Here is a 27,934-nt window from a genome sequence, read left to right as displayed (position 1 = left end):
GAAGTGGGGAATTGATTGTCATGGAGGTTTGGGGGGAGGTTGGATTAGTGTTGCTGGTAGTTGACGAAGTTACAATGTGGTTTGCACACAGGTATGCCGAATTTAAAGAATGCTTCTCCAGCAGCTGACCTCAGGTCTTTGTAAAAGCTCCATAGTCATTGGCTCACAACCTGCACTTCTGATTTTATGTTTGAGCTTTGATCCGAGCACACTGAACTGGCACCACCCCCCAATCATTATCCATGATTTATTTGAGGCTTTAGACTCATTCAGCGCATTCACAGCTCGCCTCGGTGTGAAATAATGACTGAAACTTTCCTTTCGTTTCCTTACAGGACTGGTACAAAAAAAATGAAAGCTCCCATTCCTTTCCTGATCCTGCTGTATGCCGCCGTGGTCCATTGCCTGAAAGTGGTGTCAAAGAGAGGCTCAGGTAAGTCTTGGCTTTTCATCGTGGACTTAAATTATATGGGAACTCACTACCGTCTCCTTTCTATCCGAATGGTATAAAGTTCTAAAAACCATTGTGGAAAAAACACAGTGATGCAAAAAAAAGTATCTATTTCACCCACAAAATTTGCAGCTAAAAGCATTGCAGGATGTTTGTGCAAGCATGGTGCATTCCTCTCTTCGGTACACTAATTGTTACGGACGTTCGATTCCCTGGAACAACCTACAAAGACTTCTGATTAGCAAGGCTCTTTTTTGCCTGAAAGCACAAATCGTGTTTCAGTCAACAGAAGAGGGATCGCATCGCCTTGTGCTGCTATACTTGGGGACGCCAACCTGCGATGATGAAAAACAGAGCTGTCCTTTCTTTTAGCAGCTCGGAGTGTAAGTCTACAGACACTCTGCGATTCAATTGGAGGTTCAGTTAATGACGAGAGACGAGAGTCACTGTTGGAATATGTCGGTGTTGATCTTTGCAGATCAATTGCGTGGTGTAATCTTGTTTTAATCCTCTGCAGAAGGATTATCAGAACGCAATGACAGTTGTTTACTCTTGCAATGTTTGCAATGTACCTCTTAGTCATATAACAGATAAACTGTGTGCATTATAGTGACGAGGCACAGCGCTGTTAATTCCACACAAGGTACTCGGACAGTCTATTAGTGTGCAGAGTTGGTGTTTTGAATAATCTCTTTTGTCTTCATTATCTGTTTAGCTTAAATCCCCACTCTCAGAGTGAAGACAATTAGCTGTTTTAGTGACTTCTCAATTTCTGTTTTGAGCTGCATTCTCTCTAAATGGCTGTGCCTGTGCTATTTTAACACAATGAAGGTTCTCACAGAGTCCACCATATAATGAAAAAGTCCAACTGTAGTCATTGTAGGAAAACCCATCTGGCTGGATTTTTTGCTGCGCTCGTTCTCCAGCTCCAAGAAGAATTATTTGGAAAAGCCTGCAGCACAAGGGGATAGCTGCAGACTGGAGGGACATGTACAATGGCTAACATGGAACATAAAGGAAATCTTTTGCCAGTCTTTTTTTTTTTTTTTCATTATCCAGAGGCTGCTGGCATCGGGATTTTCACCCATGCATATTAGACACAGGTGTGGGAATGGCCCAAGGCTCATCAAAGGGCTTTCTGCTTTTCCAGCAGAAGTCCCTACAGGCTATCTCCTAGGATGCTTCATGAGCCATTGCCTGGGGCGAGGATTTGAAATGTGTCCGCTGATAAATGAACACCCCGTCCAAGCCACACCCCCGTCCTTTGTTCCTCCTCTTTAAGATCATACGGCTTTATTAGAAGTCACGCTGGTTACGAGTTAGAGCACTATTGTGAGTGGAGTTGTGTAAAATGAAAGACGGTTTTAAATTGCAACGCTTTCATTTTTATGGAACGAAAAGAAGCACCAGGGGTGGGGGTGGGAGGGTGAGCGGCCCGGTTCTCAAAGGTGATCAGAGCATGCTGGGGTCTTTTCTTGTTGCAAGTTCAGGGTTCCTTTGTTTACTTGCTGAAAATTATGCGAGTTTGGCCATATCTTCTGTGCAGATGGGATGAAATCAAAGATCACACTCACAGCCCCATTTAAAACTCCAATCTGGACCTGCAGGCTTCCTCTGTTGAAAAACTGTCACTCCACCACTGGCTTTGTTTACATGGTGATAATGTGTTGGATTGAAGGAATTTCCACTGAAATGTATGGGCCTTTCTATACAAGTGACTACAATACACTGACAGTATGTGACAATTAAAGTTTTGCATGGATCATGAGGCTGTACAAGTACAGCCTCCCTTACTTTTGTAATGTTTGTGCATCACATATCAGAGTCAAATACATGTGTTTTGAACTCTGATGGGTTCAGAATGCTTAACAATTGTCACTTTCCATCTACAACTCCAAATCCTCAAGAACATATGTGAGTTCAGCCAAACAATTTGCTGATTATATCTCTAACAAGATATGCCAAACTGGGCAGCTCCAAACCCTGCAGACATGCAGTGTGTTTTGTTTGCACCTTTGTTGAAACAATTTACTGTAGACAATCAAACCTCTAAGTGTCAGCCCATTAAAGGAAATTAAATGATGACTTGATTGACTCCCTCAGGGACAATGAATCCACTGTCTCTCTCTCTCTCCCTCTGTTTCTCTGGGCTCACACACAAACACACACACAAACACCGGAACCCCCTGCGCAGTGCCGCATGTGCACCGCTATTATCTGTAGATGATTAAATTCAAAACACCCGTCTTTGAGTAATGCTTTGTCTGCATTTGTACATGGGGCGGAACGCTGCAAGAACATACAATGCACGTAACAGCATATCTGTCATACTAATCCTCAGCATGCATATGTAGGAGAACGTATCCATTTGTCCTCAGCCGCGGTTCCTCTTTTGTTAGAATGCTGATATGGCCTGAATGGTTGGGCGAACAGAATAATTATGTATATTTTTGCTTAATACAGCACATCAAGTTAGATGTTAAAGGAACAATCTACCGTTGGATACTCTTACGCTGTTGTATATCATGAATCTGTGATGTGCAATACATTCCAGGAGTTATTTTGTGATGAAGTGTTCAAATTTACTTTGTTGGTGTACCCACTTTCCCTCAACCTGCCTCGTCTACTTCTACTTCAGTTAGTGATTTCCTACATTTCCCAGAATGCCTTTTGACAACCCCCGACATGTAGGTGGAGAGAGCAGTAGTGATCGAGAAAGATCTAGAAAACGCACCCTTTACTCAAAGCTCAACGGCATTCTGGTCTATTGAGGCTACTGTTGGTGGAGAAATTGTTATATCCATCATCATCTTAAAATTTTCTTTTATCAAACTCCATTGTAGCCACACTGAAAATATCATGTCGTCTACGTTTGCCAGTTATCTGTGGGAATAAGCAAAATACACCACCAAAAACAAAGAAATGCAAGATAAATCCCCAATAACCAGTGTTGTTGTTTTAAGATGGATTTTTCCTGTAATGCAGTTATTATAATGAGGATTTCATGCCCCAGTTGCTTGTAATTCAGCGTTCTTTGTTGTTTGTGTTCAGCATGCACATCACAGCATGATAGATTTGGTATGATGGCGGCGGTCTAAAGGTTAGAGAAGTGGTCTTGTGACCAGAAAGTCGCCCGTTTGGATTACCAGACCGGCTGGGAAAATCTGTGGGAAAATTGAACGAGTGACACTCTGTCCTCCTTCAGCAACTACTACAAGTTGCCCTTCAGCAAGACACTTAACAATGAATTGCTTCATTGGAGCTGCTCAGTGACCACCAGTAGGAGACCGCGGTTGTACTTGGCAGTTTCTAGGTATGAATGTATGCAACTGTATGAGTGGAACCTAGGGATTCCAACACTGCTGGAAAAGAGCAGCAGGCTCAGCAAAAACCCTTAAAAATCAAAAAAAGAGAAATCGGTGTGTTGGATAATAACAACTACCACTGACTGGTATAAAATACAAGGGTCACAGTCAGAGCTCCTCCTTAGCAGTATACCTTATCAGCCATCACTACAGTGCATTACTGCCAACATTCAAAGACTGAAAAACTTTGGATATGAGGTGGTTGTCATGTCCAACTTGGACAGTTGAGCTGTTGAGAAATTGGAGGTGTAGTTCTAGTAAACTTGCTATCCTTGGTTATTTAACAATAATCTTGCCCTGTGAAAATGGATGGTGATGGTGTTATTGTCTAACACACACAATCAACTCCCTTGTTGGCCGCTTCTGCTGTACAATACAATAGATGCTCTGAAAAGCTGTGTGAGAAATCCCTTAAAGTGCCTGTTTGGTTACTTGGCAGTGAGCTGAATGGACCAGAATCCTCTCGCTGTGCGCCATGCAGCTGCATTTTACTTTCAACTGGCATGATGAGATACAGACTTAAGGGTTCACATGAGGTTTTACCTCGGACTCTTCTGAAGTAATAACTTCAAAGCTTATGCATTTATTCCTTTCTCACCTCTGAACATGGATTACAATCATTGTGAGAAAGGGCTTCTAATGTGATCGAGAGAGACTTTAGTTAGAACTGAATACAAAATAGAATAAATAGAATAAAGAGAGTGTGCACTTACATTACAATAGCTACTAAACAGGCTGAGCCTTTCCTACATAGTTTCTAACGATCTCAGTTTTTCATAGTCATTACCATTCATCTGTGCTGAACAGTTGCACTCTGCGACATCATGTGTTTTCACCTTTTGATATTCAGTTTAACCCCACACAATTGCATTTATTTAACAGGCATCAGACGATACTGTACTCCAGAGAGATTTACAGCGAATAGGTGTTCAGTGTCTTGATCAGGAACACTTCTACAGGACACACGTCTGTTGATGGACGTGTTGCCTGTTGTGAGGATTGGACCTATTACTGTTTGATTTGTAAGATAACAGAAACACAGGTTCACACAAATCACAAACATGACAACGAGGAAGCCTTTATTAAATAGGACTGCCATGGCCTATTGTTTACAGTGGCTGCTGTTCATGGTCGATATTTAATGAGGTAAACCAGGGGGCAGCATTACTGTCGACCATAGACCATTACCTTGCCTATGGACATAGCAGGGGCAGTAGCTGCCTGTATATTTTGAACAATCTCATGTCAGCCATCTTTCTCTGTGCTGTACCTTGCTGTTGATTTTCAAAATCAGCCAGCTTTGGTAAGTTAGCATTTGGCATCTTGTGTACCAAACAATGGGTAGGTCACGCTGCAAAATTTGAGTCATAGTTGTGGCAGCACAAGAAACATATCTGCCTATTTTATATTCATTAAAAGTCACCCCTTAACAAAACTGTTAACAGATGTCCCCCCAGTGAACACTGATGACAGTTGTAGATCCACTACCATATTTCTTGACATTGATTGAGACAAATTTAGCTTCTCTCCTCCCCTCTGCTGTACAGTCATTAGTCCCCATTTCTTAGCCAGACATTGATGAGTCCCCAGACAAATGATGCTTACCTTTCCACAATCTCCCAGTAATTCCAGCAATATATTACCCATAACATCCACTCACTCTGAATGTATCATTCTGGTGCTCATGCATACGTAAGAAGCCGGTCTCTGACATGTGTTCCCATTCGGAAATGGAACACAGAATCCCTCTCTGCCTCTGGTTTCTATTAAGGATGGTCCGAGGGCCTGGCATGTCACTCTGATGAAGAGTAGCTGTAAATAAAACAAGCCACCGCAACAAGACCTTGGTTCCCATTAGAGAGCAGCTGCTCATCATTCGTCTCTCCCTGTGTATTTATCTACCGCTGCAAGCCCACAACATTTCACGCCTCGCCATATGAATGTGTATATATATTTATTTATTTTCTCTTCTCCGACTTCTTCTTTCTGCTCTTGCAGGAAGCATCAAGGACATTCTGACAGTCAATTAAATTTACAGTCCTCACACACATCGCAACTCACAACTCAGGGAGGATGTCAAGATTAATACGTCAGTTAAGGGATGGAATCTTCCTCCACATTAATGGGGCTACTCACAATTTGGCCAATAATAAGGGCCCTCTTAATTGGACGAGACAGTGATTCCTAACAGGGGACGTCGGCACACAGCACAAATTCAATTATGGCAAGCCACTTGACTTTGTAATTGATATTAAAGGACGTTAAATATGGCAGCAAGCTGTCAGCAAGAACTCGGGCCAGTCCTCTTCTCTTTAAGAGAGAAGGGGCAAAACAGTAGAGACCCTTTCCATTGTGTCAGTAGCCTATGTATGAAAGCAAGACAGTTCTAGCTTAAGCAATAGAAACAGCATGTATCGGCACAACTTTGCTAGCATATAGAATTCCCATCAGATTGATTATATGCCACTTGTAGTAGTCAACGATAAAAGCCTATGATCTAGAGGGCCTTAATTCAATTGAACAATCCTCTTAAAGAATCCAGGAATCTTTTGAAACAAAAAAGTCAACTGAAATTGAAGGCTGAAAGCTAAAATTTAAGCTCTCTCTCTCACACACACACACACACACACACACAGGCACACTTCCCCACACACCCACGGTTCATCTTCCCTTGGTCAATACCGCATACCTGCCACAAAAGTTGAATGATTGCCTCCACTGCACAGCTCGTTCACAGCTGGAGAGATTGATCACACACATGATATTGGAAATGAAATGGTTTGCCACTTGGACTGTGTTTTCCTTTTCCTTTCCCGCTGCAAGGAGAGAGAAGCCACTCAACAAGTGTGCCAGATATAGGCCTCTTGACAACTGAGGTTACTATGGATGTGTTCGGGGTTGGAGACAGATGCCATAGCCCTCCGTTTGGGCGAGATGGCGATCAATCAGGAGATTTATGAGTGGAATAGTCTCTCTGTGGCCTGTTTCCTGACCTGTAATAATGTTACAACACCGCAGCAATTGAGAAAAATGCCAGGAAAGGGTCCAGAGGGATGAACGTAGCAGCCCGGTGAAGATCAGTGTCTGAAAGGGCGACCTGTGTAGCTCGGCTGAGGCGTCTAAAGCTGGAGTGCAGCCTCCATGCCTCTGTAAGATGCTGTGTGAGTGTAGGATGTATCTATTATTTACTTTACTTGATATTTAGTTAAATGGTGATGTATTCAAGTTTAAGCCTATCCACTCATAACAGTTAACCATATTCAATAGATACATATGGGTAGTCAAGTATGAAGAGTCGCTAATGTCTTGGAAGGCTTGCATAATTCAGTGGATGTTTAGATTTGATTCATTGCCGATCTTAAAATATGTTTTTGATTGCATCTTCAAATGATTTTGTAGCATAACAAAATGCATACAGCTAGGTTTCAAATGCTACTTATCTGGAAACTCTCTAAAGCTTATCAAAGCTATTACTTCAGACAGCGAAGCAGTGACACAAAAAGCACAATATTGCTTAGTTCACATTGCTGTATTACAACTTTGGGTATAGTGAAGTCTGTCATTGGGATATCTGATGGAATTTGTAACAGAAAATGTGTATTTTTTTCTGTGTGTGACCCAGTACTGATTTACACACAGTACATTCACAGTTAACATGCATTACATTGTAAGCAGAGGTGGAAGGTGGCTAATTACAGCTACACCAGTTACTGAACTTGAGTACATTATTTTCAGTACTGGTACTTTTTTGAGTACTTCTGTGCTTCTAAATCTATGCTTAATCGACCATCCATACAAAATCTATACACTATCTATTGCTTCTGCTGTAGTATTTTTTCATGTATTTAATCCCACTTTATCGCAAGTGTTATTTTTAGACATACGAGTAGTGAGTTCAGTAAGAGGTCGTTTTAATGTTTCATGATTGAATCTAGGTTTGTTGATGAGATAAAAAATGGAGCATTTCAAAAACCTTGAGCTGAGAACAGTATTTTAGAACACACAGAAGTGGATGATTTTTGTTCAGAAGTAACTAAATACTCGAATACGTTTTAGTCAAGTACTCTTTAACTTGAGTAATTTTCTACACGAGTACTCTGACTCTTAATTGAGGATAATTTAACCCAAATTACAGTACCTTTCCACCTTTGTGTTGTGCTTTCCTTTATCAGCTCATTGGCTTGGAGCCTCTACGGTCTGCAGGCATTCAACACTAAATACAATATATTGCATTATCTCCAGTTTAATATTTCTGTCTGAAAGATAATAGGTTCATTTCAGGCTCCCATAGCAAATTATGCAGCCCACTTTAAAAGTTGGGGCGTTTGGTACCAATTTGAGAGATTATATGTGTGGATGATAATGAGCTTTGGCCACAAAGAGGATTTGAACATGGAGAAGGCCAGCCACTACTTAATGTAAAAAAATCTGGCTCTCAGGTTTAAGGAGTATGACTTAGGAGAGAGGGGAGGGGGGTGTCTGAAAATGAAAAATAAATAAGTAACACGTTAATAAGGTTAGGGCAATTTGGACATAAACGGCAATGGTCCTGGAAATTATTCTTATTCCCCTTGACTGCGTGGCTCTCACAAAGCTGAGCCACGGGGGGAAATGAAGCTGTAGTCTCTCAGCGCTATGCAAATTGTCTGGAGGCGGCGATGGGACAGTACCCAAAAATATCACACATTTTAACCTGGGGCTGCACCGCATGATTAATCCATTGGGGTACTCCCTCTCTTTGTGTCTCTTTCTCGCTGTATCTGTCTATCTAGCAATCCCATCACCGGTTTCCTGTATTTCTACGTTGTCGTATGTTTGTGATGCCGCCGTTTGCTTTCTTCGTTTCTCTTGAAAGAGATTCTTCATCTCATTAGTGCACCTACAAAGAAAAATCTCTCTTTCACTCTTTCTTTGTCTCTTTCTTCTTCTCTCTGTCACCTTGTCTCTCTTTACGTTTCATCTAACATCACTTTTTAACCCTCTGGCCCACTCTCTCCTACGCATAGGAAGTGATGTTTGTCGTTGCCATTGATTAGAGCCGAGCTACTGGAGGCCGGACAGGATCGTGGGCGAGCCTGATAGATGTCTCGGAGAATAATTACAAGCAACACACTGATACCACGTTTCATCACCCGTCATCCCTTGCTCCATGACAGTCCATTATGAACTCAGCGCAGTTACTGTGAGATAATGCCACTTGTGAATCCGACCAGAAGCTCTCTTTTGTCGCATAGTATAGGTTAGACACTGATCGATCCGAGCCAAACTCTTTGACCAAACAATCTAAGAAGCTACAGTGATGCGGCTGTGTCAATATATAAGGCAGCTAGTTTTGTTCTGATTAGAGAAAGCCCTTTTTGAAGCGATACCACTGGTTTCTGTATATAGATTGAATTTGGTAGTGGTACCCCTCCTAGAGTGTGGACTGGAGCCTTCAAATTGTATGCCAGTATATCTATTTGAGTGGAAAAAGATTGGACCAAATGATAGCTCACATCCCTCCTTGATAGAAGGTCTAGCTTGATGGGCTATGGCAGACCCTCCTCCAATTGAAAAAGAAAAGTATTGAGCCTTTGCTGTCATTTGTGGAAATAAGACAAAGTGGTAATTTGATTAGCAGTTGTCTGATTCATTGCACTCTCAGACATTGGATTCTTTTTTCAGTGTTGCGACTCTCTGAAAGTACATTGGTTTTCTATTGATTGTAGCACTGACTTTGTTTTGGACTGCCGTGCAACTCAGTTAACTTTGATTTCTGAGAGGAGCTCATTGGTTTGCATGGCAACAATGTCAGTGTTGCTTGTCTGTTGTCATTTTCCAACTTCATCCGCTTCTGTATTTAGCCCCTCACTTCACCCTGCTGCATTTCCTGACTGACTAGATATCTATGAAGCAGAACTGGTCTAGAGCATAAAAAACAATAATTAATTCTGTATGACCGTTATTGTTTGATTGCAGAATCACATTTCAATTCATCACTTTTCTTAACATTTTCTTATTTTTTGAGAGCATACCTTACTTTTTTTGCCATCTGTCTACAACATAATGCATTGTATAACCAAAGAGTTATACCTTTAGTAAGGGATCACTTTTATTGATTGATGGCTTGAGAGAAAATACAAGATTTTCTGCTTTTTTCTTTTACACACTACTGTCACAACTACACACACAATCCTTCATCCACAGTGTGGGTGGTGGTGATGGTAGTGTGTGTGTGTGTGTGTGGTGGGGGAGATGGGATGGGGGGGGGGTAGGAAGTCAATTGAAAAACGATTGATATTGTACTAGAGACTACAGCATTCTCTCCACATACACTGAGCAGGACTGTACAGTATAGACAACTGTTCAATACAGCTATAAATGCTTTTTCCCAAACCGAGAGGGGGATTGGAATAACCTTTGAATGTCAAATTGAAGTGCACATACTGTATTATGGGATGTAACAGATTGTAATGGAATGGCCTTGTGGTGTGTTTGAGGGACGAGAAATGTCGTTTACCGAGTAGCTAGACGCCACCAGAGGGATTCCTGAAAGCCAACCTTCACTCACCCCATGTCTCTGCTGGAGAAGTGATGTATAGTGAAGGAGTTTTAAGCTGAAACAGAAAACTTCTCACCCCCAGAGGGTGAGCAGAATGTTCAGAATACTCAAAAGACTAAAAGAAGTCAAATGTCCACACTGAGAATCTTAGTTCAAAACTTTAGTGATTCTTTCAGCAAGCAAAAAGCAGTTACAGAATTCTGGATCAAATGTGCCTCGCCCTGACCAATAACAGCATCAGAGCCAGTCCACAGTCTGACAACCTAACTTCTCCTGATCCAGTATATTTATGCTATTACAGACAAAGAAATGTGCAAGTTGGGTGTTGTCCTCTTCTCATTGGTTCGGGCCCTCTCCTCTTCCTCATCCGACTCCATCCTTGGGTGGACCTAAACCTTAGGGATGATAAGACACACACACAATCCTGCACAACCTTGGTTATACGTTGAGTGATTTCTCCTGTGCCTGTATCATGTCTTCACAGGTCATGGGTGTGTGTGTGTGTGACAGTTGGTTTCCTGTGTTCTTTAACATATCTTAGTAAGGAGTTGCTTTCGAGAAGCTCCGCACCTGTCTTGTATCAGACTGACCTTGAGCTCCTTACACAAAGTTATCACACAGCCTACTCTGCTGCACACAGTGTACTTTCTCATGCAGTTTTGAACACGCACACACATTCCTAATTACTAACAGCTTACAAGTATAAAACACAATCCTATTACTTTAAAGGCTATAATGTAAAAAACAGTTTCATAGCACCCGTGAAGATATTTTATTTACAACAATAGGGATGGGAATCGAGAACCGGTTCCAGTTGAGAACCGGTTCCAAATTGTCTGATCCATCGGAATCGTATGCCTCCGAGGTTATCAATTCCTTTTATCGATGCCGGCATGTTTTTCTGACAGTTGCGCATGCGCATTGCAAAAACTCATGCGTCATGACGTCAAACTCTGCATCTACGCTGCTGGAAACTTGCAACAAGGAGTCATGGCCGAGAGGAAGAAACGGTCCAAAGCGTGGCTTCATTTCACGAAGAAAGATGACAACAGTGCTACTTGTAACGTCTGTAAAATGATCATTTCTGTGTTCACACATAGCGTTTTTTGATGTGGAAAAAGCGCTACCTGGAGCGCTTTTTGTGAGGAGAAATAAGAAGCGGATCACGGCAACGTCACCTGACGTTAGCTGAGCAGCTGCTAGCTCACTAACCAGCTGGTTAGCACTTCTAACAGACAGAACAGTGTTGTGCAACAAGCAAAGGCTTACCAGATATTTCCAATACATGTGCAGTATAATCCATACTGCCTTTATGATCGCTGTTGCAGTAACGGAAATTCACTTATTACAACGTCCAATTTCTCCACCGGCACTTTCACTTTCTCCATATTTGTTGTTGCTATGGGAAACGGCCAGCGTCTCTGTCATCGTGATTGGTCGGCTCGGAAAAAGCGGTTCACCCGGCGCTTTTCTGAAAAGTTGAACATTTCTCAACTTTTTAAAGCGCTCCGCTCTGACGAAAAAAACGCCGCTGCAGCGCTTTTTGGGAGCGGCTGCCTTTTGTGCACCTTGCGGCCGCTTCCCATTGCTTTTAATGAGAAAAGGGCGCTGGTGGTTGGGGAAAAAACGCTATGTGTGAACGCAGCCTTAAGGGTGGAAACACCAGCAATATGTTGAAACATCTTAGGGTAACCATCTAAAGATCTTATTTGTTTTCCAAGTTATATAATTTTAAGAAAAGGAGCATTGTAATTTATTTTAACATGTTCAAATGTTATTAGGCAGACATTCTACACTGTGTTCAGACTAGAGATAATAAAACAGCTGCGTTGACGCTGAAAACCTGTGTAGGCCTACTTTTTTTTCCACACAGAAAATTGATCGGGAATCGATAAGGGAATCGATAAAGAACCGGACCGATAAGCAGAATCGATAATGGCATTGGTATCAATAAAATCTTATCAATTCCCATCCCTAGTGATGTATGTAATATAAAAAAAAATGTCCACCTTAACAAGCCATTTCATCTTGTATTGAGTCTTAATATCGCATTTTTCTTAAGACGAGTAAAAATCTGTCGGTGAGGTCATATCACGGTTTCCAATGCAAATGAACTTGGCTGCTTGTCTTGTCCCCTCTGCCTTATTCTGCCTTGTTTCAAGATGTTGACAGCTTTTTCCAGAAAAGTTCTGAAACAAATGAAGTTATCTCACCCCATTGGCAGAATTGTTCACTTGTTTTAAGAAAAATAAGACTGAATATGAGTCTAAATGACTTGTTAAGATGGACATATTTTGCAGTGTGATTTCCTCCAGCAAACACAACCCCAGTCAAAATGAGGAAAAGGTGTGCAGCAGGGGAATCAAAGGACGGGACGGTAAGAATAAGCTGTTATTCCCTTTTGACCTTATAAACCAATGATTTGCTTGTAAAGCCTATACAAAAAATGTCAGATGACTGATAATGTCACTGGATGGGAACTTTATGGCCTTTCTCTGCCTTCAGCGTCGACGTTGTCAAAGAAACTTTGCATGAATTGCAATTTTTAATTAGCCCACCCGGAACAATAAGGCTCTGGTGGTTTTTAGAGGTCGAGTTTTGTGAATGCAGGAAGTTTCACAACAACGTAGCATTTGATGAGGCTGTCAAGCTCTCTCACGTCAGCCAGGCACTCAGCGTGTGGCCTCATTCAATGCTCCTTTATTGGAAAGTTTGAACACATCCTCCCTCACTGTGTTCATTCCCCCGTTCGCAGTCTCCCCTCCGCTCAATGATGTCGAAGAACAAAAAACACTACTCTCTTGTTCCCTTTGTACATTTTCTTTCCTTTCATTGCCTTTCTCTCCCTGCTTTTAGTCAAAACTGGGATTGGTCAAAGCACAATCAACCTATTTCTGCAACAAGCAGAGGCACAGTGAATCCTACCCGGTCTCAAGGGAGTCCTGCCAAGTTTGGGGCTTTTGAGTTTTCCTTTCTGCGGGATGAGAGAGAGAGGGAGAGGATGTAAGCTCGTTCGCCGAGGAGTACGCCTTTGTTGGTTGCAGGAGACTGACGCACTGCAGGAGTTTTGGATACGAACCAGGTTGACTCTATTCTTTAGGCCCTGGCTGGTTTTCTCACCACTGTTCTTTGCTCTGAAGATACAAGCAGGCCCCATTCAAATCCTAGCGCTTAGTATTTTTATTGTAATTAGAGGGGAATTACCTGGTATTCCCCCATAGGACGTCTTGTCGTTTAATCCGATTCCGCAATTGTTCGGGGAGAGAAACGCGAGCGTAATTAAGACGCATCACATTTGTTTTTAACCACTCTCAAAATTCAAACTGTTCAAAATTCAACTCGACTGTGACAACTATTCCCGTAAGTGTGCGTTGTAATTTAATTTGGAGTGATTCACGGTGAGGTTCCGTCACGTATTTCCCCGTCATGTTTACTGCCTTGCGTTCGATGTGGCACATGGTTGAGATATTTACTGCCTCTTATTTACGGTCCTCCGGGGCCCAAAAATGGTTGAAGATGGCAGTTGATTTCCCTGCAGTGCAATGATCAATAAATTCTACATATTAATTAAGTTCCACTGTCATCTCCAAGGCCTCTCCCAGGGATGAGTCTCTCCCACTCTCTTCGGTCTTGTCTTTTTTCAGCCAATCGGGACGCGGCGTCGTGCAGCATAGCCCTCCCCCCGCCGCTCGTCCGCGTTCACTGTCATGAAACAAACATATGCGCAGAGGTATGTGTTTGCGAGCGTGTGTTTATGTGTATGTGGAAGTGTCAGTGAGTAAGGGAATGGAGTGAGGGGCGGGGGGGGGGGGGGGGGTGATCATCGTCTGTAATTTACAAGAAGTGTCGTTCATTCATTTCTTTTTATATGACACGTAGTGGCAGGGCATCACGGCTCCGTAAATATGAATTAAGGGCGAAGGTTCTCAGCCGTGGATGAAAACAGCCATGAAACGCCTTTACGTCCCCCTCCGGTCTTTTTAAACGATTAGATTCTATTAACGTGTGAAACATAAATAAAAGAGATCGAGAACACGGCAGATTTTAGTCCCAGGGAAGTCTACTAAGCTGTAGTTCGTGCCTCCGACAGCATGACAAAATTTGCTCATAATCCACTTTCTAAGAGCTGTAAAGGGGAGTGAAAAAAAAAAAAAAGTAGGGACGTTTAGAGAGATGTAGATGGAGTTTAGTTGAAACAGGAGAAGATTTCTGGTTTGAGGCAGTTGTAATATTTCAGTTTTTGGTCTTGGATTCAGTCAAACGGTGTAGCGGCTGCAACATTCAAAAAGCTTGAAGTCTCTATTAACATGCTGTGGTAAGAGCGGCTGAGAGGCACTACAGATGTGGGTAGGCGGTGCATCTCCGGCTCCTGCCAGTAGCCAAGCAACCCCACATGCAGCGACCCCACAATCCCGAGTGTTTCTGCACTCTCAGCAGATCCCCGCACACACAATCTCGCTCTCTGAGGCAGGATTAAAATTTCCCCTCTCTCTGCATCCTTTGTCTGTGTTGCGCGTGTGATCTTGCCAGAGGGTAATTAAACTCTTTCTCGTTCGTTCAACTCTCCCACAAAAAAAGTTTCCCCCCCATATATCACCGGGCATCAAAAACACTTAAAATAAATTGGTATATAAAAACGCGGCGTTCAGGCAGCCAATTAGGTTTGATTCTTGAAGTGTTAGCCTGTGAGCGCGTGTAATGAGGCCCATAGCTTAACTGTGAAGTCTGTAATGCGATGCATGACAAAAGATGCTTTTCGGTCACATAGAGCCTAATGAGTGGTGGAGATGCTATCGTTTCCTGTCAACAAATCAGATGATGGAAGGGAAACATGGATACAATAGCTCGGTGAATGATTAACGCCCTCTTTACAAGGGTGCTGACCTTCCCTTTTTTTCCCTCTCCTGCCAAGACAATTTATTAGAGTGCAGATAGTGATTATTTATGGCCAATCATTACGTTGTTGCATTTGCTTGCAACCCACGGCTCACTTGTCTATCCGGTGTCCATGAATGCACGCATCTGGGAAAACAGCTTGGAAAAGGGTAACAGTTTATGGTAATGCCATTTCGATTTTTGACGACTCATCTGACCCAGTTCCAGCCCCGGTATGTTCCGATTCAATTCAGAAAGTATCCAAATCCCCTTCCAACACCTTTCATTTGCTTGGCATTGACATTCAAATATGGCCTGATTATAATGTTTCATGTGCATGCCACCCTCAGCGATTTTAAAGAGCATGTGATATAGGCTGAAAAGGGTCTCCTTTCGCTGTTCGCAACGCTCTCTAAGGCTCTCTGTCGCTTTTTGTGCTCCAAGTGCCTGGTCTTGAAAAACACAAGGACAGCTAAGGATTATGGTTCTGTATGCGTCTTTCATTGCCTTTAATATGCAAATGAAAGATTAGCCTTGGAAGGAAACTGTTTGGCATGGGAGTTATTTCTACCAGGAGGGGATGCTAACCATTCTCACACCTTTTTTTTTCCCCTTTTCAAAATCACTGCTAAAACATTTCAGCTGGAAACAGCTTGCAGAGAGCCACACAACTGTAGGAGTACACAAGATGCCCACTTATTAAGCATAGTCATGTATAGGATAAAAGGAGGGAGTTCAGTACAAGTCGCTTTGCTTCCAGTTTGTGACGATGAGTAACATTACTGAATATCGTTAATTTAAATCAAAGCCATCTTTTAGTATTTCATTTGAGCTACATAGCACATTTAAATGATGACTCTCTCTGCATGGCTCAGGCACATCAAACAAAATAAGAAAACTACATCTCTGCAATTCATAGCAAAAGCCAAATGCAGCCTGGTAAATGACTTTGGTATTACACTGTCACAAAACCATTTCGAATGCGCCAAGGGAAGCAATTCCAGCATTTCTTTTGATCTCAAACACGGAGGGGAGGAGGAGGGATTAGGAAACATTTCATATCATGAAATTGTGATCCAAGCATTAGAGCTATACAATGTGCATGCAATGTCAACATCTATAATTGAGTGACTTAAATGACCTCATTTCTGCGTGAGGGCTACCTCTGCAGTCGTAGATGTGTGGGAATCAGCCGGAGAACGTTTAACCCCTTCCGAACGCGCTCCGAGCGAACTAATGATGCAGTCAGGTCCCGTCCGGGAGAATGAAGAGTGTGTGCTCATTCCATTCAGAGCATCAACTAGAGGTTTCTCCTTCTGAACCTCCTCTAGACGTGTTTGTTTAATGACCCTGAACTCTGTTTGCCCATGACAGGAGTGAGCTCTTTAAACAAAACGGGAGTTCACGGTGCTGCTCTCAACACTCTCCAACACACACAAACAAACACATATAAGGATGTAAATACACACACACACACACACACACACACGTAGTATGTACAACACTTGAAGTACTTCGCAAAACAAAGCCAAGAAGTCCCTCAAGTCAAGTGATTTGTTTTTCTGAAACTTTGATTGAAAGCTCAGCACACTCATCAAATTAACTTTCAAGCTGCGTACACCTCCATTGTGAATATTGACCCTACATGCACACACACACACACACACACACACACACACACGCACATACCCATGTTGTGACAAGATTATCCAATCAGAACTCCATGCTGAACATGTACAATTGATCACAGTACAATTGTTCTGGGCTGACGACCCACTGGGCATTCACTGATTCTGTGACTGGCTCAGAGGGGGTAAGGATTATTGACGATGGGATAAAGGAAATGGAGAAATCTGCAAAATAGTCACCAAATAATTGGATTAAACAAAACAAATAAATATCCTTGAATATATAATCAGAACGCAGATGCACCCAAACTCTTGGACTATTTATGTCACTGTAGGATTGGATGTTTAGATATTTAGGTTTCAATGCTAATTTACACAGGATTAATGCTCTGGCGATGACCTTGCGAGATTATCAAGATTTTAGTCATTGCTAATTAAATGGGGGAACATGGCAACTATCTCTTGTAGCTTTTCATGCATATCTTTCCCTGCAAAAATATCCCTCTTAAGTTATTTAGTCTGAGTCTTATATAGAGTATTAAAATCTTATTTTTCTTAAAACAACTGAATAGAATTGGCATTAGGGTGAGATAATTTCATTGTTTGGAATGCAAATCAATTTGCTTCAAGAATGAAGTAATAAGGAAAATCCCTCCACTTACTTCATGACACAAATTTATCTTATTCTTTTGACTGATTTTTTTTAATATGTTTTAGAAGTCCATGATTTGTTGAGATTGACATGTTTTGCGGCGCACTACAAGATTTGACTCTCCTAATTGGTCAGAGGCCGCACATTTTCCAGAGAGCCGTTTTGTGTGCACATCTATCCTAAATGACTTTAGCATAAAGGACATTCTTGCTCTTCTTTCTCTCTCCAAGTCTGTCAATGAATCCAAATGTCGCCACTCTGTGCGTTTGGCAGGCTCCTCTGCGCGGGGGGACGGCTCTGTTTTATACGTCCCCTGACCTCTTTCAGGGCTACAGAATGGAGTCAGTGTGTGCCGGAGCAGCCTAATTGGGTTGACAGCGTAGTGTCTTGCCTCTTGCTCACATGCATGACATCCAGCTCTTTGACAGACCGGGCTGCCTCCGCAGTCCTTTGGCTGTCGAAGGTAGTAGCACTTGAGCGAATCTGCGCGTTTAAACAAGCCGCTGCAGACGCCTCGACGCCGTTGACTTTCATGAACCGGTTTTTGAGTGTTTGTGTGTTTTTAATGTTGGATTGTAAACACTTGCAAACAAAACCAACAGCGGATGAAATGTGACTCAGAGTTAATGAATAGGTTTTTATGGACACTTTCAGAATGTGTTTGTTAATTTTCTGTCAGCGCGTGTACGGGTGATTTTAATGAAGCTGAATGAATGGTGCATTGGATTGTTAGTGTGTGCGCCGCGATAATGTCGAACGCGCTCTCTCCGTTGTGTATTGCCGACACTTTAAACAGGGATGTGTGGGCGGAGGGATGGAGGGAGGGGAGGAAGGGCAAAGGGAGGCAAAGTGGAAGGTATGCTAGCCCGGCGCCGTGAATTCATTTCCCCTCTCTCCTGTGTCAGGCGGACCTCGTCTGAACCCATTACGCTGGTAACAAGGTGACAGCGAGCGGTCTTGCTACGGGGTCTGGCCTCCGGAGCTGTCTGGCTAGCCGTCTATGTTAATTAAGGGACAGAATGAAAGTGTGAGGTAGGGGGACACTATTAGACAAAAACGTTTAACTAGATCACCCGAATAAGGACAGTTTCATTCTTTCTCATTTCTCTCAAGCCCGCTGGAGAGTTCTCAGCTTCGAGAAGGAGTTCAATAGCCATCTTTTTATGTTGTAACCCTAATTCACATAGGTAAGTGAGCAATATACAAATCACACCATAGACGCTCAACGGACCACGAACTGTTCAGACTCTATTCGGCCTGTCATGTTGAATTCTTTATAGTTCGAAATTCTGGCCGGTCTCAATTTCCTATATCCATCTCCTTTACACATTATTGAAAGAAACGGTTAGAGCCAACTTCGTATTTTTCTTGTTTGCTCCCCTGAAATAATTTCCAGCATCATTTCTAAACTCTGCTGGTGCTTACAGATAGGATGGAGGTGTGTGGAGTGTTTGTCAAATGGAAAAGCCTCCTCTTTTCCGCTCTCCCTTCTACTGTGGGAATAGTGACGTTGTCTGTGAGGGAAATGGCATTGGCGAAGTTCACAGGGAGAGCGTTTTTAGTGCAAAGTAAGTGGGCGATCAGGAGATGTCATCAATTCCAATGCATGCCAGTTGCCACGGAAACAGAAGTGGAGAGGCTTTTCTCAAGGATCCTGTTAAACATTTAGAGTGGTGGAGGGCTTAGAGAGAGAGAGAGCGAGAGAGAAGAGAGATGTTATGTTATGTTGACGACAGACAATTGCCTATCTATTCATCCCTGAATCGCGTTTTTGATTTTTTTTCCCCATCATAAGTATAAAACGATGTGGGTGAATTTGCGTAAATGGTTTTAACTTAAATGCCGGTAAAACGATTCCCTTTCTATTAACCAAGCAACACATTTAGAACTGATGGAATTATACAGCTCTCTTCATTCACAAACCCTCCAATTTTGCCTCAAGGCATCGTTTTCACGGTGCAGTGGAATTCGCTAACTCGGCCAATATCTCTTAATATCTAAAATTGAGGTGAGGTGCATTTCAATAGACATGAATTACATTTGAACAATTTCCCAGGCTTTATAAACCATTACCGCTTTAAAGAACTAAGGAACGCGATTATAGGAGATGTGTTCCTTTTTAGATTAGGGGAAAAAGTTAATTATGCACCACGCTTATTAGGGTTATCCACCGGCCCTGACAGAGTCGCAACATCGCAATCGTCCTCATACCTGTGTGAGTGCGAGGCATTGCTTGTGTACATCCCACCACCCAACTCGGTGTTTATCTGTACAAGTGACCAAAGCTGTGGGCGAGCTCGGCAGAAAAGTACAACAGTTGTTTGGTAAGCCCTGATCGAGGGGGCCCTTCTCCAGTGGTAATCTCCCAACAGACAGGCCCTAAATGGGAAAGGGCTCTTTGCGGTAACGGCGTGGGCTCAGCAGATAGGAGCTCTGTGTAATTCCTGTTAATTACTGTCCAAGAGGCGATAAGACCTGGTTGGAGAGGCTAAGAGAAGAGATAAGGGGGATCAGGGATTCGACTGAAGGATTTTTCCCCCCCTTGGGTACAAACAGTCCAATTGTCCAGAAATAGCCCAAAGTTTGAAGCTTCCCAAGTTGTTGTTGTTGTTTTTTTTTCCCTTCCACTCACTGGCGAGCTAAATGGATGTAGGGCCTGAGTCGACATGCATTTAAGAGGTAAGGACGGGGCAATAGGTGATCCAGAAGTCTATCTGTTAAAGAATCTGAAAAGGTTTTTCTAGCAAATGGAGAGTTGCTGGGTTCCGATCCTGTCACAGCGCATTTGAGTAAGACCACTGATACTGCAGCAAATATTCACAGCATGACTTGTGGGTTTTTCTTTAAGGAATAGTTCAAAGCAATTCAAAAACAGACACGAGCCCTGTGAGACCCAATTCACATCTAGCCTACATTCCAAGCCTCCATTAGCATGCATTGGGGTTGAATCTCACAACTTGTCAGTCACCTCTGCTCTACCGTGTAATCAGACCAAATCCCAGTTGCTGTTTGTCTGGTTCACCGCGGAGACGCTACACCATCTCCGCAGACCTTGAACCCAAGAACAAACAGGACAGTTAGTTTGTGCATAGAAAACCACCAATAATGGGTGATAGTATGAGAAATTGGAGGCTGATGAGAGAGGACAGTTTGTGCTCCTGAGTGGTTCTGTGAAGGAATTGAACTCTACATGGTAGACCGCTATGGCTCCCTGGGGGTTCAAGTACAGGGATATATGAGCTCATATTGGAGAAACGAGGCTAGTTGTCTCAATGCATTACTGTGCCAAAGCTTTGCGGGGGGGGGGGGGGGGGGGTCATGTATCTGCATGTTGACCTTGTTTGCATTAAATTCTTGAATTGCTGCCTGCTGAGAAAGGCATTGGTGGGCTGAGGGTGTAAACTCCTCATTGTTCTTAACTTTTTCTTAATTTTCTTTGTTTAGATCACACTCAGCAAAAGAATCAAGTTTATTTGCAACCCACAGCTTATCATTAGCAGTTGACACACATTTTGCACAACACAGTGCAACATGTAATATATGGAACACCAAGACACTAATTACCTTTCAATCACCAAAGAGGGTTGGTTTTACCCCCTGCATCTTATCGCACTGGTTTTGCAAAAAATGTGAACAGTCATTGCTGTAACAAATTTGTTTCAGTCAGGCATGTGTGCAACCATCTATACAAATCATGTATAATATGATAACCATTCATCAGCTTGATAAATTATTGTTCAGGATCACTGCTGAGAATATGCAAATTTCAATGCTTAGAAATCACAGTGAACCTCGCTCTTAATGATTAAAAAAAAAAAAACACAACCATAATGCTTCTCATAAGGGTTTTGCGAAATAGTCAGCTGAAAATAAATATTTTTGATAATATTCAGGGCTTATTAATCTATTTATTTTTAAGTACTTTCAAACAATACCAAATGTGGACTGGGTAAGTTTGATTCCTGGGCTGAAACAGATGTAAATGCATTTTTGTCTCTTTGTCTTTGATGGTTCTCACCTTATCATATGTTGTGATTAAATTAGTAAAAGCCATGAGCTGGGCCCAGTGGAGTTTATTTGTTCTGCACATTAGAAAACACAGAAAGCTAGACACGATCCAGTTGGCTTTTCCAGTGTCAAGTGAATAGAGTGTTATGCTTTCAAGAGAATCTTGATCAGCCATTGTTCCTGTTTTAACACTTGTCAGTGTTGTCTCAAAAGACAACCTCCCTCAGATGTTGTGATGCACTAGGACACAACCTTGACAATACGTCGCCTCTTCAGAAAGAAAAGGATAAACAACAAAGGTAGGTGGGGGTGGGAGGAAAAGAGGGAAAACAGTGTATGGAATGATGATGCCGGGTGAAGAAGAGCAGGGGAAGATCAGAGAGGAGAGGCATGTGAGTGGGCGGATGAGTGAGGAACAGGTTGATTTTCAATTCAGTTCAATCAATTCAAAATGTAAAGTGGCACCACTATTCATTGGTTACAGTGCATGCATTTAAACATCAATGAATCATTACCATATTATGATTACCGTAAACCAATGAGACCGTCACTGAGAAGATTTGCAGCCTCTACACTGCATTTTACATTGTGAGCCAGATTTAGGTCGATTTTGTCTGAAAATCTGCTGGATTGCTTTATGGCACAAAACAGAAAGAGGGCGCTGTTATTGGCTCTTATCCTCCTTGCTCTTCAAAACACAAGCGCACGTGAAGCGATGGTAGGGGGAGGGGGGTAGCAACATCCGCTTTGTGACAAGAAGCAACAGGGTTTAAGGGAAATTAGATATTAATTTTGAGAAACACCGGCACTAACAATACCACTGGGGTGAGACTGAAGCTCTCGACCATGGTCTCAGTTGTTTGCAGTAATTATAACAAGGTATCACAATTAATTTGACAATGCTATACTGATGTTTAAAAATGCTACACATCTACGCACCTTTAAGATAACATTTGTTAGCAGTTATTTTCAAGAACGAATATATGAACTTGAAGAAAATTTTTTTTTATTGGTTGAATTGAAACTGATTCACCCCCAACCCTGCTGGAAAAGGAGGTGGGTGAGGGAGTGAAGGGGAGGATAAGAGGGGAGAGGGGTGATAGTGGGTGGGTCAGTGAGGACGAGGGATTGAGAGATGTGTGCAGAGGGTGCTGGGATGCAAGGCGAAAAACGGATGCGTTCTGAGGGAAACAGAAGAACAGTGAGGGAGGATGGTTCAGTAACTTTCTGGTCTGATGAAGCCATTCTGGCTCAACATGACCCAGTTTCCACTGAGCAGATTGGTAAACGATAAAACTAAAACTGACTTGTGGTTGCTGAAGTATTTAAGTATCTAAAAATGTGCAGGATGAACAGGTTTTTTGGCTGTTAAGACAAGACTTGTAAAATTCCTCGCTGGTACAATGGTGTGTTTGTGTGTATGTGTGTGTACAGTTTGTGTGCACCGTGCGCATATGTGAATTCAGCTTTTGCAATGGAAGCATTGATGCAGGGAGCAAAAACACGTCCATCATTAGGAATAGCACAGGCGGGTGTTTACCGATGCTTGACAGCTGGCAGGAAGATCCAATAGTTGGTATCTTAATGCCTCCATGAAATTTTGTAGTGAAATGGTATAATGTGACAATTACAGGGGGTATGACTGAATGTATATTGTTCTTGGTGGGATATGGCGAAACTAGACTACCTCTATGTAGGGTTTAAATTGAGTTCTAACTCTTTGGGATCTCTGCTTGTCTTCTTCAGTGAAGCCTCTTAATCACCAAATTAGCATGCTGGTGTGTCACAACCTGTGAGCCAGAGGGTTCCAACGGCGTTTCAAACATTTATGCTGCGTTCAGTGAAACTTGGAAATTTGAAACACTTAGAGATATATGCAATTTGTTGTCTTGAGGCAGCAAAGTGTATTGCAAGTCCTGCCTTCCTCTTCTCCCCCAGTTGGGCAACTTCACAACCCAGCACTTGTCACTCATCTTGGTGAGCTGTCTGATGAACCCTGTGAGATAATCTAGCACCATTAGGTTGCTATGTAGAAAATGTAGCAAACAGGCAGCTCTGCGTTGCCACACATTTAGCTTTGCTGTACTTTTTTTTTTCTTACTGCTTTATGCCATTATTATGCATGCTGTGACTTCCCTGTGCTATGACCGCTAACCTTACCTTCATAGCTACAACCCTGCTCACCGCTGGCAGCGCCATATGACACAAGTCCACAACAAATGGTATATACGCCTCAAAACATCCCCAACATCATTGAGCCAATTGAGCCATCATTGGGCCTCCTCCCCCTCAGTTCAAGCCCTGCAGATATGTAGTGTGCATACCTGATGGAGATAATAATCTCTAAATATAGGATTTTCAGTGTTGCCTCTGGCCATGCTGTAATAATATCAAGGCAGGTAATTCCTCACGAAATCACTAAAAACTGCATCTTATTCTGAGATGACTTTACAGGTATAAGACGTTTGAAGAATACAGATACACACAGGTCATCCAGGCACTTGTGAAGTACAAATAACTCACTATTGAGACTACCGGTTTCTCTTTATGCCTGAGGCGTTACAAAGCTACTCTTTCTCACCATTTTACCAACTGTTGATAGCGGAGACGGCCAGATTCTGTATGAACCCAGATTTAAAATGCGACATGGCGGACATTCTGACAAGGCTACAAGTACCAAATACATGTTTACATCGCATGTTGTTTAACTGACAGTTTGAACATGTAGTTTGGAAGTGAATATACGAGCGAGTACTCTGCTACTGTGTTATTTGCTGCCTTTTACTGCTTCTCTGTGTGCATCTTTGCCATTACGATGTCAAGGCTGGTTGTTCTACAGTCATTTACTCAGAGCAGTATTTTATTTTAATGTCACTGCAAGCATCAGCAGGTTAGTATATTTAGTAGTATTTATGAAAATTTGCGATTCAACCGTTCTACAACTAAAACTATTCTTTTTCTCACAGTATGGGTGCTCTTTTCAACACTTCTAGATGCATGATCTCTGTGTTGCTGAGAGGTTTCTCTAATCGTGTCAGTGTACCTTTAACTGTCTAATGCCTGTGTTAAGGGTTGATTATGTAGATGAGATGGCTGCCAGGGACCTGTGTGGCTCTTAAGGACCTATGAGGAGGTGTGAGAGATGGAGGTAATGGAGGGGAGGACACTTGGGTAATATAATGTACCTCTCTCTTCCCCACTCCCTCCATCTCTCTTCTCCCTTTTATCTGTCTCTATTTTTATCACTCTCGTCTGTCTCTCCCTGCATTTCTCTTCTCTTCGTTTCTCTTAAATACATTGTAATTACCGGTCGGGACTGCGAGGCATAGCTTGCCGCCTCTTCAGCTTGCATTACTGTATTATGTTTCAGCGTTACACGACAACAAACTCATAAACAAACTCACCTCAACTTACACAAACCACTCAAACTTCCCGCAGCGCAGACCCGGGCTCAGTTTCTATTTGAAGTGCATGTGAATGGACGGTGCTGATGGACTGCACCCTCAGGTCTCCTCAAACCGCGTAAATGAGCGTGTTCGGTTCGTGCGGGGCTAATACGGGGCAATAAAATAATGCAGAGGAAGACGGGGGAGAAGTACTGTACACTCTATGGCTCCCTCACCCCAGAGTGCTCAGTGAATTATTTATGAAAGTGCTGACAGAAGAGGAGCAGGTTCAACAAGGCGCGTTTCTCTGGGGGGCAACACCAGCCGACAGTCAGGTGGGGCTCGGTTTGTCTTGCGGCCTCTGGATTTTAATGATGGTCCAGCGGTCTCGTTATACGCATCCACAGTGTAGCTTTCCTCCTGCGTCAGCTGAAAAGAGCGGTTGCGTGCAAATCTGTAATCTCTGCTGTGGCTCTACTCCTTCGCTTTTTTTTTTTTTCCTTATGCGCTCGCGCCCCATCGCTCCCACTCTCAATTTTGTCTCTTACAGTTTCTCTCTATCGCTGTTTCTCTCCCCTTTATCCTCCATATTTTCTCCTTTCTCACTTGGTTTATGTACATTTCCCCTCCTATTTGTGTCTGTTTGTGAGTTGCTTTCTTCCCCTCTGTCCTCCTACTCCCCTTTTCCATGTTATACACCTCTCTCCATCTCCTTCACCTCACCTCAAGTCATTCTAATTCTGTTCTGACATTTCCTGCAATAATGCAGTGAAAAACCAAAAGGTGGGTTAGCTATGAATAAGTCTGGATAATGACTGATTATCACAACATTATGAATTTAAAATCTTTTATATTTTCAGAGAAGCGTCAATGCTTATGCTTAAGAGGATAGAACCTATCCTCATAAAAACATTAAGATTTATGTCAGGCAGGTAAATTGTACTCTCCAAACAAATGTTTAGCAGAGTTTAGGTGGGTTGAGAAAACATTTATTGCAAATTAAAGATATATTTCAGCTTTAAAAGGTGAGTAAACTCTACTTGACAAATAAAAAGGAGGGTAAACTGAGTTCAGGTGGGTTTACCCTTTGCTGCATCCTGTGTTTCCCGTGTTGTGACACAGTCATAGGCGCACTCAGTGGCAGGTTTGGTGGCGCGATGGCACCTTGGGGTAAGTGAGATTAGCCCGTGAACCTCAAGGGGCCGCCCACTGGATTGTACCAGCAGGCAATGGATCTGGTTGGTGCTGATAAGACATAAAAACACTTCAAAAGCACTTCTCACCCTACAGAATAGCTATTTTACCATTACAAACAATGCTGCAGATCCTTTATCTTGAGAATCCACCCCCAAAAAATTCACGAGATCATCAGCATCCAGAAAGCAGGAAATTTGGAATTGAGAATATCTGATTGATTTTCCTGTTGATGACCGTGCATTTGTGATATCCCAGCAAATTAACTATTAATGAAACATTTTCTACACATTGGAGACAATATTAGCCTATAAAAAGAGACGTTTTTTGAGATAAAAAGGAAACCACCAATGATATGTTGTTCCTATTGTATCGGATGTTTTATTCATTTGTCAACATTCATCTCAATTTCTCTCACAGCCAGCAATGAGATACAAGACTCTAATCTGTAGATTTAATGCTGGTTAAGTAGATTTTGCATGTTCACTATGTGTGAACATACTGTTGGATGTTTGGAGACCATATTGGTAAAGGTCATAGTAGTGATGATGCTTGATAATGATCATGCTGATGATAATGATGACTGCACCCCATACAAATAGTTTTTTTCAGTCAGCTCAGTCCTGTTATTTTAATTCTGCACTTTAGTTACACAATAAAATATTACTATGTAGAGTCATGCACGTTAACTAAAAAGGACCCCAAATGATTTCTTGGTCACATCTTGAAATTAGGAAAATTAGCCATTGTTCCTCTCCTGTGCTGTTGGTGCCTATCAGTGTCACCTTATTGTAAATCATTGCTATCAAGGAAGATTACAAGTCAGACGCTGCAGCCCTCTGACACCAAGCAGAGCAGAGTGTTCTTATTAACTCTGATGCTTTTCTTAATTGAATTCTGCATCGACCTCGCTCAATTGATGTTGCCGTGGTGACACAGTCCCGTTAAAATTATTGGCTTGATGTGCTTACCGATACGTGTTGAGCTATTGTAAAAAAAATTAGTGTTGTGACGACTCAGTCTTTCTCTGTATCTCTCTCTCACTGTCTCTCTGTGTATTTTACATTCTCCAGGATTTTTCGTTGTCCTTTGCCGCCCTCCTTGTTGCACATGCAAGCATACACACACACACAAACACACACACACACACACACACACACACACGTTTACTGACTTGACTGCCGTGATATAATCAATTCCACCTCCAACTTTTTTCCTTCCTCTTACAGCACCGTTCATTTTCCCGAAAGCTTCATGTATTCTTCTGATACCGCCGAGCCACTCGACATTCCAAATGGACCATTAAATTGGGCATCTTTTTTCAGGAGCTCAGCAGAGACGGTATCTCTTCCACCGTTATCACCGAACGTGTACGACAGTGCTCTTCCTACGACGCCCCTAATGCCTTGCTGCTCAGGGCTACTGCGTATTCTGACAGCATCTCCACTTATAGGTCTTCTCACTGTCAGATTCACCTCCTCTCCAGAGGATGGACACATCACAGGTGTCAGCAACAAGAGTCCTCCACTACCGCCGTCTCCCCCAGGGCGCAGTTGTCAGCGGTAACAGCGCCTCTATGTTTGACCCCATGGGAGTATGGGAAGAGGGGAGAGAGGAGGTATAGGACCAATAGGTATAGATACACATAGAGAAGCAGGAAAAAAAAAAAAATAATAACATACACATCCCCAAGTTTACACATCCCCTGAATCCCATCCGAGCCACGTGTTTTTCAAATCTGAACATCTATATTGTATTTAGTTAGCTTTCATGACATTAGCAATGTCAAATGGTACAAATTAATAACTTTGTAATGCATCTAAATCAAGTTAGC

General features: G+C 42.4%; 1 protein-coding gene across 2 annotated transcripts in view; it reads left to right on the top strand.

Moving 5' to 3' along the window:
• The first annotated feature begins 351 nt into the window (after window positions 1-351).
• The window catches only part of LOC139916839 (interleukin-1 receptor accessory protein-like 1), a 217,005-nt gene continuing 189,422 nt past the window's right edge, over window positions 352-27,934 (top strand). For both annotated transcript variants that reach the window (XM_071905851.2, XM_071905850.2), the window contains exon 1: window positions 352-433. In XM_071905851.2, coding sequence (XP_071761952.1) covers window positions 352-433 — 82 coding nt within the window. The remainder of the gene's footprint in view (window positions 434-27,934) is intronic.

The sequence above is a fragment of the Centroberyx gerrardi genome, chromosome 21 (genome assembly GCF_048128805.1).
Source record: "Centroberyx gerrardi isolate f3 chromosome 21, fCenGer3.hap1.cur.20231027, whole genome shotgun sequence".
Classification (NCBI taxonomy): Eukaryota; Metazoa; Chordata; class Actinopteri; order Beryciformes; family Berycidae; genus Centroberyx; species Centroberyx gerrardi.
Note: the sequence above shows the minus strand (reverse complement) of the source record. Positions and strands in the feature narration are given on the sequence as shown.